The 16251-nt window shown below is 31.2% G+C and overlaps 1 protein-coding gene across 3 annotated transcripts in view; it reads left to right on the forward strand.

The window, feature by feature from the left end:
- The window catches only part of LOC141526353 (dipeptidase 1), a 53049-nt gene that overhangs the window by 16644 nt on the left and 20154 nt on the right, over positions 1 to 16251 (forward strand). For all 3 annotated transcript variants that reach the window (XM_074241336.1, XM_074241335.1, XM_074241338.1), the window contains exons 4-6: positions 2084 to 2216; positions 6768 to 6918; positions 9522 to 9591. In XM_074241336.1, the coding sequence (XP_074097437.1) occupies positions 2084 to 2216; positions 6768 to 6918; positions 9522 to 9591 (354 nt within the window). The remainder of the gene's footprint in view (positions 1 to 2083; positions 2217 to 6767; positions 6919 to 9521; positions 9592 to 16251) is intronic.

A 16251-nucleotide genomic window follows, 5' to 3' on the forward strand; every position in this document is an offset into this window, starting at 1 on the left:
AGTGAAATAGTTTTACTGTATATTACTAATTAAAAATTTTAAAAGTGTTCGAAATCCAAGTTTTTAATTTTGAGTAAAGAATTTGGAATTAAAAAAAAAAAAAAAAACTTAAAAAAATTACTCCAAATTTTGTTTAAATTTTTTTATAAAAACTTTTACAATGTTATTTGATTTTTTTAAAATTCTATAATCCTAAAAAGACACGTTTACATTATATTCACAGCCGAGATTCGCTTGAATAGAAGTATTTTAAGCCAACCGATGAATAGTCGTGATAAAACAGTTCCAGTGTAAATAATTTAACAACGCTATTGTCTAACATACTCCTGCAAAGTCCATGGAATTTTCTTATCACCGTGATGCAGAATAAAGGATGGCCCAGTTGTGAAGCTTGGATTGTAGGTTGGGCTAGGTTTCATTTCCTGGCTGAGGCCGAAAATACGGTCTTGATACTAAAACGGCTTCCGTAGCTTTTTCCCCATTGGAGCCTGAGCGAAAATACTTGTCAAGCTCGAAATACATGTGCAGATGTTAATATAGAAGTAGATGTAGATGTATATAGATTTTCCGATATCGTGAGTACGTTCCAAAGTGCTATTTTCTCGTAGCAAGACAGAAGGTGTGTTACGGGAGTGGAAAAACCGAATGTTATCTTTTGTTCCTTTTATTTTTATCCATTCGAATAAGTAGAGCTCTCGAAAACTATACAGCAGCATCTGCCGTCAATTGTATCCACACTTTCCATTTTTTATTATCTTATTTATTACTATTATTATTCTCTATCTTGTTCATTTTCATCAACCTCCTTTTCTCCTGTTTGTCACTTAATTTACCAGTCTATTTGTGAAGACTCAAGTGTACGTCAGGAAACTTTTAAACTTGTATTGAAAAATTGTGATGTTGAAATTCGATTTTACGCTCGGACAAATAAAAATTATTGCAGCACTTGAACGTGATAAGCAATTGTTAATTTTCAAAAACTAAGAATCAAGCACAATGCAATGGAATATAATATAATATAATATAATATAATGTAAAACTAAAATTCAGAGTTTCGACTGGAAAGACAATCGTTGGGGTAATTTAAGACTGGTACGGAGTTATTGACAAAATGATAAGGGTCAACTTGCGACTAACTTTGGTTTCGTATCCCTGGACCTTTATTCGAGCTAATGCTATTTTATCCTTTGTTATAATACTGTAACTAAGTCTTGAGATATATATCAATACTGAGGATTTATCATGATTAAGGAACATTCAAAGTTTATTTATTTCATTGTTACAAATCCGAGCCAAAGGGTCTACTAAGCGAAGTATTTTTTAATTATTTAAGTACAAATTTTCTAGACATTTAATAAAATAAAATAAAAACTAATCTTATCATTTTGTCAATTTTTCACGTAGACAATACTTATATTAGTTACAAAGCAAATTCACAGACAGTTGTATCACGAAGTATAAATAAATCCCAGTGTGTGCATGACTGTTAAGCATGTACTTCTTGTCTCGAGGACGTGAGACACACTCGAAAGATAACCTTCTGGCTGTCTTTTTTTACTTTAATACATATTTATGTGAGTGGAAAAATGAACAAATATGCACTCATAAAATTTAACGCGGTCTGAGCTGTTAAAAATTTCATTTTCTCATACCTGTATCAAATAAAAATAAATTTAACATTATAATCAAACATACAATTGTCAGTCAATAAATGTAAGCACGAGTTTGAATTTGAATTAAAGACTTGACAGGGCGTTAACAAATATCTAATTACCAGGGGCGATGTATAATTAATTTTGGAAAGTGAAATGAATCTGTCGCACTACTAAGAGCCAGCAGAATTAAGCAAAATTCAATTACCCTCCATTCAATTCTCCTCTTTGGAAAACTATTGTGGATTTGCGTCTATATATATATGTAAAACTTGTACATACAAGAATAGAATCACTGTACGTAGCATTTCATTAAATCCTGCCATTCACACTCTTATATGATAGTCCACACTTAAAACCTTAACTGGCGTCTACCTGCACTCTGTGTATGTATATATACCTACACTGTTATCTCTATTTCTCATTTGCAGTTCTGGTCGGCGTACGTACCGTGCTCGTCACAGCATCTCGACTCGGTGCAGTTGGCCCTGGAGCAGATCGACCTGATTCGACGCTTGGTGAACAAGCACCCCCAGAATATGGTCCTCGTTACTACAGCTGAAGGTATGCATCCACATATATATATATATATATATATATATATATATATATATATATATATATATATATATATATATATATCTGAATCTATCTCTATCTGTATGGACTCTATGTACGTATGTCACTGTCGGAGAATAGAATATGCCCAGATAATGGATATTCACGATCTCAATCTCAGTATCATTTGGTCTTTCTCTTACCCTATTGCATGCCTAACCGTCTGAATCAACACTTGACAGTGATTCATTCGCATATGACTGTCTTCTTATTGCCAATTATCATCTTATTTCGACCAATTTTTCAGAAATTAATAATTTGTTGTAAATATTATTACTTTGTCAAGTTACTTATCGAAAAAAAAATTTTTGAAGTAAATAATCTATCAAATTTCCTTATATATTATTAATTCCATTTACCATTAAATTTAATGAATAAAAAATTATTTTTCCATTAAAAACTTCACAATCTTGTTTTAATGTGATTACTCTCTTTACATTCAATTTTTAATTATCCAATAAGTAAAATTAAAAAATAATAGCTAATTAATTATTTTATACACAATGAATAATTCTATGAATTATGAAATTAAAAAATTAATTTCACTCATCTACATAAGAAAATTGAAATGATCATGACACTAACAAATTGAATTTCGAGAATTTCTGATTTTCATGAATTCAGATTTTTAAAAGCATATTAAAAATTTTACTCGAAGAATAATGAAAAATACTGAATTTTCTATGAATAATTTTTGCCGTAAAAATTTCTAATTTAAATTATTTTTAAACAATGATATAATTCTTAAGAATATGCATTGAATTTTTCAACCTTTTGAAGATTTTTCTATCAAGAGATGTATTCCCATAATAAAATTGAAATGAAATGTATGTGGCATCAAACTTTTCGTAACGTGATTGGTCAAATATATCAAAGCATAAAAATATATTCAAACCTTAAATTCATGAGCGCGCTTGCGCGCGCAAATTTTAATTCTAGTCATGATTAAAAAACACTAGTTTTACCGTACCCTTTCTATTTAATCCCCGCCTCATGATACATATTTTATGTATATAAAGTATTCTCTAGCGTAAACGTAGTTAAAATAACGAATATACATGCATTGTGGGCGAATACGATCCAGTAATTTACAATGCTAATCCGGATTAGTTTCAACTTGACCAGACTATATTTTAATATTAATTAATACACTTTATTCTTAGTATTTAGGTTCCAAATATATTCTAAATAAACTTTTGATACGTATAAATTCGTTAATCCCTAAGCAAATACTTGGAGTTGAATTTCCGAATCTACTTTAGTTGAAATGTAAAATATTGTTTTACTTATTACTTAAAGGAAAACAATTAACTAGAAACTCTGGAAGAGAACAAACGGCTCAAAATTCCGAAGTAGGTAAAATACTTGTTATTTAAAAAAAAAAAAAAAAAAAAAAAAACATTTACGAAATTATAAACTTTTCAGCGACGAACTTACTGAATATTTGCTTTAAATATGGTTACGATAACATTTATTAATTATTTTGGTTGACATGCGGTTGACATACGGCTAAAAATTTTGCGGTAGCGGTCTGCATACTCTTTTGTTAGTTTTGTATCAATTTAAATATTCATTGTGTTGATTATATTTTGAATAAATTTAATAAAACCTTTACATACATGGAGCCTGTTAATGGAAAATTTTATAAGCTTGGTATGTTACAGAATATTGAAAGAAAATAACTGAATTTAAACATTCAATTTTTAAAGATGTTTGAAAAATTTTCAAAGCAGTGATTTGTGCAAATAAATTAAAATATCAAATAATTAATAAAATACTAAAATATTCTTTAGTGAGTAATTTAAAAAATAAAAATTCATCAAATTCTAAAGTGGTCATTTACTTATTCAATAGCTTTTAATAGCTCACTTTATTTATTAGTTCAAAATTATTACCGTAAACCAATAAACACACCCATAATAATGATATCGCAACTCAAACGTATAGAATCATGAGTCAGCTGTAATTGGATTCTAATGAAATGATCAATCAAAGGGAATATTCAAATTACAGTCCTTCTTGATACCGAATTAATCTATTTTCGTTGGATATTATTAATATTAAATTTTTCTAAACATTAATTTAAATATCGAGTCTTGTTCTATTTCAATTTAGATGGAATATTTTACGTTGGAATAATATAATATTTCGAGCAAAATTATTTTATGTTGTTATAGTCCAATGTTTGGTTGATTATGGCTCGACAAATAATAAAACTTTGTTCAATTATCTGTTATTGTATCTTTCATTATTAAGTATTACTATCCCAAACATAAATTATTTTATCACAACAATTAATAATCAAATTATAATCTCCAATAATATTTTCATTTAATACATTTTTTCCATGAAGGACAATTTAAAAATTTCAAATTTTTTCCAAATATAGTATCAATAATTTAAAAAAATAATTGTCAAAGATTTGAATAAAATGATACGTTATTATAACATAAAGGCACATACGGAGAGGCTAGAAGAGCGGATCGAAGGGGTTTGGATATAAGCCAGACAAATGGAGCGCCGGTACATAGAAAGCTCTGCGATGTTTGACCCCAATATCGAGTTACTCTCCTTTCCCTCGTTGACTCCTCGTAGTACTGCTACGGCGGCGGTCGTCGTTAGTACTTCTATCGTTCAGTGATCTCTCTTTCTCTCTCGCTCTCTGAGGCTGCATCTCTTTGTCTGGACTCCTGGTCTAGATTCCGGCGGATTTATCGGAGCGACATTGTTCCCTCGATCGCTGCGTACTTTACGAGTTACACTTAGTAGGCGAACTAGACTACTCTAGCACACCGGTGCGGTGTGCTGCTAGTTGCGCCAATGGTAGTTGCGGTTGTGGTCAACCACCGTGCCAGTAGAGCCTTCTCAATAGATTGCGACAAAAGGGCTTCAAGTGTTACACGTTTTCACGCATCTCAAATGTTTTAATTAACTAGTGCCTTTACGTTCCACACTTGATTTGCAAAATATTCATCATTCAGCTATTATTGTTGAACTTTAATTATAGTACAGTAATTATTAGCTTTTAATTAACAACCTGTCAAGTTATTTCGTCAAAACCTAATGGATAGAATGCTTCAAAAAATATTCTGATAAACCCTATGGCCAATTTTTATATCAAGTCAGATCAAATCTCAAAATTTCAAAAAAATATTTCAGTGACAGTAAAAAAATTTTCTCTTGAAATATTTTAATTCTAGGAGAGAATTATTATAAATGATTAGCCTCCACGACAATTGAAAGATCATAGACTACGGGAATAATCCTCAGCCAAATCCTTGTGTCGACCTCTCTGGCTGGTGTCCAGGAAAAGAATGAGGTCTTTCACCTCTCATATTTCAACTCAGCTGAGAAAATCTCAAGCTGAGCTGAGCTTGCGAACCCTCTTCTATCTGGCGCTAACCACGACCACTTGTCGGAAGAAATATAAAATCTAATAGAAAGGGAGAAGGAGGGGTTTAAAAATTTGATAGGCAGCGCGGGCATCTCAGACAACACTGGACTCTCTAACAAGCACTTTCGGTTACTTTTAACGATAGTGAAAAAGTTTAATTTCATTATTTTATTATTTTAAATGCTCAATGTTGAGTTCATTAAGGCTTTTTGCTTGAGGTTTTTGGCACAGATATGTCCAGCTGTCGTCTGATTGGCTCTGTACAAACAGTTATTCTTCTTAACATCACCGTCACGTTTTTTTTTTTTTTTTTTTTTTCAGCCATGTCCTGATTTTAAAGCGGATACTACTCTACAGACAATCATACATTTTGCCAGAAAAATAATAAATGGAATGAAAAGAGTATGAAAATTGTTACAAAAAGTAGATAAATTCCATTAAGATCTATTGAAAGATTATTCGAGAATAATTTTTTGAGAACACGCCATCATCTCAGATCAGTATAAGGTCACTATTTTCAATCTCCACATGATAATTTTTTATTAAAGTTTTCACTTTAAAAAAAAATTTTATAATTCTATTTTATCTTCAAGGTGATCGGTAAATACGAATTCTTAAATCCATAAAATTTTTTGGCAATCTGGTGATCTACAAACTACTTTCTATATACGAGTACGCTTCCTTTGAGAGCTCAAGGGACTATCAAGTGGAATAAATGATTTAAGCTATTATATGTTATAGAGTATTTTGGGAAGATCATGACCTGCTTGTAGATATACTCAATTGATAGTTTAAACGTCTCGAGCAGCTTTTATGAGAATATAAATTGACTTACAACCAAATATGCGGTTAAACCGAATCTTTATGCTTTAACGGCGCTTTTAGGCAAAATGAATATCATAAATTTTATCGCCCATGATTTTTGATTTTCGGAAAGAAGAAAATTTTTTTTTATTTAATAATTTAAATTTTTGACTCCTTAACCCTAGTCTAATATTGAATAATAATTTCACAAAAAAAAAAAAAAAAAAATCATCAGTACAAGATCTAGCTAACAAATCAAATCGACAGAAGTTAAAAAAATGAATATTATTTAATTACAGGTATCGAACGAGCGCACAAAGAAGGGAGACTGGCAAGTCTGATTGGTGTCGAGGGTGGACACGCAGTTGGTACCAGTTTGGCAGTGCTGCGAATGCTGTATGAATTGGGAGCCAGATACCTAACCCTCACCCATACGTGCAATACACCTTGGTGAGTATCCAGCTCAAAATACCTATCGCGTTGAACCACCAGCTCGATCACTCAGCTCCAGCAGCTCAATCGTTTCAATCGTGGAACCGGCGGTGATGCCGACCGAGTGAACTCTGGCCTTATATATATATATATATATATATATATATATATATATATATATATATATATATATATAATCACAAATCAAATGAGAAATGAGAAAAAAGGGTATATGAGGCAGTATATCGTATATAGGGATCGCACGTATAATGCCACTTGGGCACTTTATCGTTCACCCGGCAGCTCGTGACGGTGCAGATGAAATTAATCGGATATCCGATTTCAACCGATCGAAACCAACCGACCTAGCAAAAGTAACGAGACTGCCAGCCACCGAAAGCTATACTGCCCAGCACCAGTGACTCTACTCTGACGGTTGGCTATTTCCAATGCCAGTGAAATGCCATTTGCGGTCAATATACGTGAATATCAAGGCATATAAACCCGTAATTTGGACTTTAGACCGGGTGAGAGTCGTTGTATTCGTACCGGCTATGCTACCGGGGTACTTGCGGTCGTAATCGTGGTCGAGCTCCACAGTCTGTAAGAGTTTCCTAATCGATCGATCGCTTTATAACATGCAAACAGGTGGCGTTTTGACTTTGTTACACTCGACTTCACTTATCATTTATAGCTAAATCGTTAACCAAACCACCAACGTTTGCTTTATTTTTAGTTTTATTATTTATTTTATTCAGATGCTTGAATTTTTTATATTATTAATTACTATGGTGGTAAATAAATATTTTTAAAAAGTTATCTGTTTGATTCAATCCAAAGAAATTCTTAAAAATAATTTAACTGATCAGACCAAACACTATTATCTACAACGTTATATTATAATTATAAATTAAAATATACCATCGAATATAAGGGAATTAAAATTAATTAGTACAACGCAACAGTTGAAATTAAAAAAACGAAATTCATTAAAGTAACTTTTAAACAGAAATATAAAAGACAACACAGAGTATGTAAATGCTGAGATGACATTTCCTTTGATAACATAAAACAGAGTGGGCTTACTTTGAGCTTATTTCTGTAAATGAGTTCGTGACTTTTTGCCTTTACGTTTATTCATTAAACTATTTCATCCTTTTTATCTCTGGATTTTAATTCTATTTAGTCATGTTATGTATAGATTATATGTTTGTTTTTAGTGCTTTTGTCGCGCATCTCGTGTCAAAAAAACAATGTACATAGTATGCGAGTATACGAGTGGCTTAAGCACACGGTCAATAGCTTTAACAATCACCGCACTGTGTGCTGGAGTTAGGAGAATTTACGATACGTGTAATCCAAATCACATTGTATATACTACTAACCTGAGCATGAGCAACATGTCATGTGTGAATGTTAATAACCAAATTGACATCATCCGATCACAGCAATCAGTATTATCATTATCGTTACTTAAAGTCCAATCTTGTTAACGCGGGCATTATGTTTCTAAGTACTAGTTACTCCTTACTTTATCATTGTATGGGTATAATCGTTCGCTATAACTTAGGAAATATGTTGAAAATATAACTTTTAATGAATAAAAATATGTTGAATATTTTTTTTTATATGTAAAACCAAACAATACCTCCAATGTTTTTTCATTTCACATATCCATTGCAATTTTTTATATTATTCATTCATTTTTAATTTCATGAGTTGAAAAAAAAAAAAAATTTTTTTTAATTCCCTAAATATATCGGATTTTACCAAAAATGAAAGCTCAATTTTCCGCTGAACAAATTAAAATTATCCATTGACCTTTTATTCAGCCGTTCGCTTTTTAACAAGTATAATTAAAATACTTTTATTACCAAAAAATAATATAATAAAATTGGCTAGTGAATAAATAAAGTGAAGTAAATTGTGAAATATGATGGGGAAGGTATAGAAGCTAAAACTAAAATCGTTTTACTATAAATTTAAAATACATGTATGAGGGCCACCGGGCTATAGACCTAATCGGGTATCGTGGTCGCGTGTACTCGGATGAATAACGTTATTGGTAGAACGGTTTGGTTCCCATTAGAGTATAACGCCAGCATGTATAGAGTAAAGTGGTGTAGGAAGTGTAGTGGATGGAGTTTGAGTTTAAACTAGTATGGTTTACTCGGATCTGGGGGATCAGGATCGAGATGGGGGTGAGAAAATGAGAATGGGATTGGAGATCGAAATCAGAGTGAGGTTAAGGGTTGAGGCCTGGAAAGGAATGGGTATTTGGTTACCAGGGTACATAGACGCCTCTCGATGTATGGCCTAGCCCAACATACATAGTATGCTGTGTTAGTTACAACTGAATGTGGCGTTGGGATTACTCGAGTAGCACCCATCATCGTGGTAACCCCATTACTACCAGTTTCAATGTTGAATTTCCGATTCCTGTCTCTTTATATCTATGACTGAGTTTGTATATCTAGCTAACGATCTCTCTCTCTCTCTCTCTTTCTCTCTCTCTCTCTCTCTCTCTCTCTCTAAGTATCTATCCAACTGTCTATCTATTTAACTCTACGAATAATGCACATGATTGTCGCTATTGAGTTACTGACCTGTTGGTTCGGTAGGGCAGACTGCAGCACAGCGGATGAACCTGGTCAAGTGCCTCAAGTCGGAGGTCTTTCCAATTTCGGAAGGGTAAGTTCAACTTTTTTTAATATTTTTATTTCTTCGCTAACACTAGAAAAATTTTATAATCTATTGTTGTTAATAAATCAAACATAAAGCTTCACTCTTATCAAACTTTAATAATTAAAAAAAAAAAATTATTTGTAGTACTGATTAGTATTCAAAGTAGGGTAACAATATATTACACTCACACATAACCAAAAAGTGAATTTATTTACCATGAAAATCGTGTAATATAGTATTCAAATATTGAATGAATTAGCCCGTAAAAATGTGAATTTATGTTTGGCGAAAATGAACGAATTAAAATTTTTTATTCAATTGAAAATTATTATAAATTAATATTATTTATTTACTTGTTTCTTTTTTTCAATTTTCGTTGGCAAGCCCTGTAGGCATGATAAATTTTATTGATCAATAAAATATTAAATATTTAAATTAGTAAAACATAAGTTGAGACTGGTAAATATCTGGTAATGCAAATTTATAACAAAATATTCAATCAATGAATTAAATCAATTTAATGTTAAAGTTTTGGTCAGAAAATCTGTATTTACTTTACATTAAAATGAAAACATTTGATAGCGTTGAAAAGCCCTTAGAAGTATAAAAAAATATGAAGTTTGATTTAAATTTATAATTTATAATTATAATTAATACCATCAAATAATAATTTTAAAATGGATGAAATGAGATTTAACGAACAAAAAAATAGCAAAAAAAACTTTGATTCATTAAACTTTATCTCACTTGATTATTTAAAGTTACTTTGAAAGTACAGTAGTGAGAACATAAAGAGCAATGATCACGTACTCAAAAGGTTCATGTTTAACGAACAAAAACCACGAGAAAACAAGACAGTTGATTACAATCTCGGAAAATAAAGTCAATGGCTCTAGCTACCTGCTCTTTTACTTCTCTCTACTTTGCTCAAGTAACGAGGGGTTTGCTGGTTAACAGACGTGTCGTGACAAAATCGAAATACGAATTCAGTCACTCGTATCGTTGCTTTTATTTCGAGAGCACTTCTGTATTTCAAATAGGTGTGCCGGAATAAACAGTTGCTGATAATGATAATAATGAACAACATCAAATAGAAATAAATTTTCAATAAAACATTAAAAATATTTTTTTATGATAAGAACCCCTGAAGATTAATAGAGAATTTTAATCCGTTTATTTCGATTAAATCTAAAAGACTAATTGATATAGAGATAAGTTTAATTATTAAAATGTTCTTACTAAATTTAATTAACATGTTAATTAAACTTAGTTATAACTTGAACTCTATACAATGAAAATAATTCCATCTAAAATGCTGAAGCATTATAAGGTGTGCAAAAAACCAAATTTATCGTGAAATTTCCTCGGAAGTTCACTTATCTCATCCTGATCAGTTTACCAATTTTTTTTTTTTTAGTACTTTATTTTTGTTAGAACGGTAACTGAGAAAGATAATCTCGCGGGAGAATGTGATGAATCATCTAGCTGTCCTGAGCTGTAAGACTGATCGACGGTTAGCCAATCTAATCGATTGACCCCAAGAGATTACTGAAAGTGGGAGGCAAGTGTCAAGAATTCATTAATACCCCTTGAGTATAAAGTGACTCCAGGATCTGCGATCGCGATCCTACCGGTAATTTAACCAGGCTAATATCAATCGACAATTATCTTCACTGTCAACATGACAGTCTACAACCTATGACACACGATGACATTGACAATATTTCACTATCACCCGTCAGTTCTAGTTATTGTTATTATTTTATATTTTATAGTTGGTGTGGATATTTTTTCCCTCGTGAACTGAACCACAAGCTCAATTTTACGGGAGAGAAGAGCGAGATCGGACACGTAATTATTTCAGTGGAATCGGCGTGGATGGTCAGCCACGCGATAACGCCGGAACTTGTGTGGCTTTACAGCCCGCACTATGCATGTACTAATAGTTGTGTCAGTAGTAGTGATAAAAAACTCAAATAAAATAGAAGCCAAAGCACTGGTTGCAATGGCAATATCGGTAGACCGACTCGTTCGAGGTTTCCTTTGTCACGAAAACGATTTTCAATGTATGCTCTGCTTCTATTTATATTTTTGACTCTTTTGGCTCTATCAAATGGGCATTAGTCGTGTCTTTTGATAGTGAAGCCACTTTGTTATAACCATTTGCTCTCGGACTTTTTATCGTTATAAGCATTTGATAAGATCCCCAATAAAAAATCAATAATTTCATTTTTGATACGAAATTTTTTTCACGTGATAACAACTAGCAAATTTTTGGAAGCAAACATTAATATTTTTTTGATTACTTCTGTCACTTTACTCATTTTTTTTTTTTTTTACTCTTATTCTGTCTGATTGATTACCGTAAAACTCAAGAATGTCGGTATAAATTTCTAAAAGATAGTGCGCGAGGTTACAAATTGTTATCTCAAGATATGCATTTCTTTCACCATTTTGAGTGATCTAAGTCACATTATGTACACCGTTAACTTTCGAGACGGCATCATTTCTCATTTCCGAGTACTCATGAATTTTCATAGTCTCATTTTTCATTCGATATCACATTTTTCCTTCACCGTCTCTTCTCTTCACCGGATAATTTTTTAGTATCATTAGCGTGCAGTGACGGTTTTTTTATTACTTTTTCACGGAAAGTTAGGCAAAAAATTTTAAATAAACGGAATACTGTAATAAGATAGGAGAACACCGCTACTGTACAATCCTATTTTTAATTCTGGTAAAAAATAATTAATAGAATCTCTACAAATCCGATTATTTCCCTGGCTTTTAGATATACCTTATAGACATCAAAAAATTATTTGTGAGCTGTTACTGTAAATATTTTATAATAATCTTCAAATGTATGTCATTATTTATTATTTGCAAAAAAGTTTTTATATTTTATTAAATTATCTGATTAGATCGTCAATAACTCAATTTTGTGAAATTCTGTATGTAAAGATTTGATATAAAAATATTATTGAAACATTGAAAGAAAAATTATTAATAGCATATTTCATCTTTTTCTCTGCATGAGAGATTTAAATTTTAGTTTACCGTATTCAGGAAAAATCAATAGTTTCTATTTAAAATTGATTGAAAGGAATGTGGAAAAAACACCAGCGGATAGTCGAATTCTGTTGTAAAAAGAATTGCGTTGTAGCTTGTTTGAATTCTCTATGGCTAAATAACAAGTAAAAGTCAACAAAGGAAAAAGTTCAGTATGTTCTGCATCTAAGATTCTCTTTGTAAGTTAGCAAAGTACGTCAGCTTTAGTCTGAAAATTGTTTTCCTCCACATGTCGGCGTAAGAGCAGTATACACACTATAAATAATATAAATTATATACAGAGAGCGTGGCATGAAGAAATTTCGGTTTACAATGTACATAACACATGAACACCTTTCTACTCAAGCAAATCTGTCTCAAGACGTACTGCTCAAGACAAAAGTATTCTATCACTCTTCTAATAATATTTGTTGTCTTTTTAAATCCTCTTTTCTTGTCTCTCGCGTCTCTCTCAAAACTTATACCAACAAAATAAAAACTTTCGGGTTTCGAGTTATTTATTAAACATGAGAAAATTATAAAAGTTTCAATGAAAAAATATTTTTGTATTATTTTACTCGGATTATAAATTGCTTTTATTATATATTACTATCTGCGAGCGGTTGTTATCTACCCACAGATAGACTTTATAATAGATCATAAAAATTCAATACAATCCAACTCTATGGTCACAGTCAGTCATGATGAAGTGATATTTGAAAAAGTTTAAATAACTTATCTGAATATATCTGTGGCTTAATAAAAAATTTCGATTGATATCGCCGAAACAATAAATTTAAATAAATATTAATAACTTTATCAAAGTATTGATCAAATATGTATATATGTATTTTTTTTTTTTGTTATTACAGACGCAATAATTGATTTAACGCAGTAATAAAACAAATAAATTAGATAAAAAAAAAGATAGAAAATCATGAAACCCGGATCGGGAATTAAAAATACTATACGCAGATACCAATATATATCGGATGGCGTGAATAACAATCGGGTTATCGGATATATCAAACGGACAATTTGAAAAACAAGTAAAAAAAAAGTTTGATATTGCAGTCCTGCTGTTGAGCAATAAAAAATGTTTTTTAAAAAATTATCTAGCGGATGAAGGAGACAAGAGAAAATTGGAGAAAAAAAAGTTAAATTCATCAACGTCCGCGGTGAAATTTATTGATAGACAAAACTAAAACAAATTCAAATTAAAACCAAAATAAAAAGAATATGAAAATGTTTGATCAGTCCAAACACATACGTCTATTTTTTTTTACGAAAAGTCCATAGAAGAAATAGAGAATTTATTGCCAAATTTTTTTAAAAATAACTTTATATTGCTTTTAATTTTGATGTTTTTTGAAAAAATAATGCACTTTTCTTCCTATGTATAAAAAAATTATCTGATGTACGATATTATCTGATGTATCAAATTTTAAGAGTGTTACTTAATATTATTAATTTCAAATTAAAATTTAAACATCAAATGTATTAATAAAAAAATATTATTTAAAAATTCTTACTCACCGGTTCAGCAAATTCAAATGTTCTTCACATCACATGTAAATCGTACCTCTATTTTTTATCCAAATGACAAACATCAGGAAATCATCTAGAACATAAAAAATATTCATATTATGTAAAAAAAAAAATTTACCGAAAAATTAAAATCAGCAAACTTTTTACAAGTTTATAAAAATAAATAAGAAATTTCTTAGGAATTAAAAGAGTCATAAACTGTAGCCTGAGGAAAAAAAATAATATTTTTGCTCTGTAACATTTGGAATAGCTTCCTCTGACAATTAAAACACTTTGCCCCAACAAGAGATCTTGGCCATAAATATTACCAACGTTGCCGGGACAACTATTGCCAATAAAAATTTTTTATTTTTATTGCTCCAGAACGCACAACTCAGTGCTGAGATCGAGCAATAAAATCGTAAATTCTCGACAAGTACTGTCACTTAAAAATAATAAATGGACTCAATTGTTACAGCGTTAACGTACTTAAATAATTAAATTAAACTGTCATGTAATTAAAACAGTAAAATTCCTTTTATTTTCTCTCTTGCGTACTTTGTAAAGCAAATACTTAATAAAAGTAATGACAAAGTAGCTTGAATTATGCCAGTAAAGTTTAAAACTTGTAGCAGTATTGGAAATTCTTTATGTCGAAATTCACCAGTTTGTGTCGACGTCTCGACTCGAAACTCGAAACTCGGGGTTACTACGCGGAGCAAGAACAGCCTTTGAGGGCATCTGTCGATGTGAGCCCTAAAGTTTCACGAGTAATTAGGTAAGCACAGCCATGCTCGTTATGTGGTACCGATACCGATACTGAAAAAAGAATATTAAAAATTAACACAACATTTCCCGAAAACGTCGGATAGTTTTCCAAAGTTTGGCTTACTTGTTTTCCTCCTCTCTTCTCGATCTAACAACTACCCGCGTACATCCAAGCCAAGGCAGTAAAACTCTAGCCAAATATTTTGTCTTTTTCTTTTCTATTTGAAATGGTACAAAATTTTCTACTTGGGCGATCTTAAACAGCGAGCAGAGTGAGAAAGAAATTCTTCAACAAGGTATTGCTCAAGTATTGCACCAAACTTGTATCAATCAAACCAAACTCACAACGTATAAACTGGAATGAACAAACTTTTCACCGCAAACTTTTACCGTGAATCCATACCTATACATATTACTACCAATTTCACCTAAAGAAGATATCGCTGAAGCACACTAAAAACCTATTCCATTTATTTATTTTTACCCATTTCCATTTTGATAAACTTTTAAAGTTTCTACTAAAAAAATTTCAAATTATCTTGATTTTAGGAAGCCATTGTTTCCAAACTGACTTTTGGAAACCAAGTTTTTATCAGATAGTAATGTTTTTATTTTTTTTATGATATATCTAAGATCAGGTGGACCTTACGTCATATCTAGATGTTTTTAACTTTGGTAAAAATAAAAAAAAAATTTCAATAAATTTTAATTTGAGGAAAATTATTTTTTCCCTCTTTTTTTATAAAATATTTCTTCCGTAGAAAGCAATACAACTTTGTATAAAAAACAGCTGAACAATTTTCTTACTCTATATAACGTAGTTTACGTTTACTATATACATGGAGGCAAAGAAAAATATTTCGCTGACAATAGATGAAATTTTATTTCATATAAACCGGAAGTCAAAGGTAAATATCCATTATATTTCGAATTCACCGGAGTATGTATGGATGCAAATGAAATAACAATATGCTGAGCTGAAAGAAAATATATAAAACGTCATCGACGCGTTAGTTAGACCGACAGCTGGAGTAAAAAAGCTGAAGCCAAACCATACCGGGGTGGGTCCCAAACCTCTGAGCCAAGTCATCTGTTTCCTTTTAGATTTTTCTTCCGCTATCTTCCGACACCCAAGCGATATCATTCGGCTAGGCATGTATCAATGAAAATGCTAGCTCCTTATTCCTGATTCCCATTCTGAGTGTATATTTTTTCCTTACACATATATCTATTTACACGGGTACATATATCCATCCGTTGGTACTAGAACGTGAGAAACACGAAAGGAAATGTAGATTTTTTTTCGCTCTTAGAAAAAATAAT

Source organism: Cotesia typhae, unplaced genomic scaffold, assembly GCF_013202065.1.
Source record: "Cotesia typhae breed Kobodo isofemale line unplaced genomic scaffold, CoteBio_Ctyphae contig_33, whole genome shotgun sequence".
Taxonomy (NCBI): Eukaryota; Metazoa; Arthropoda; class Insecta; order Hymenoptera; family Braconidae; genus Cotesia; species Cotesia typhae.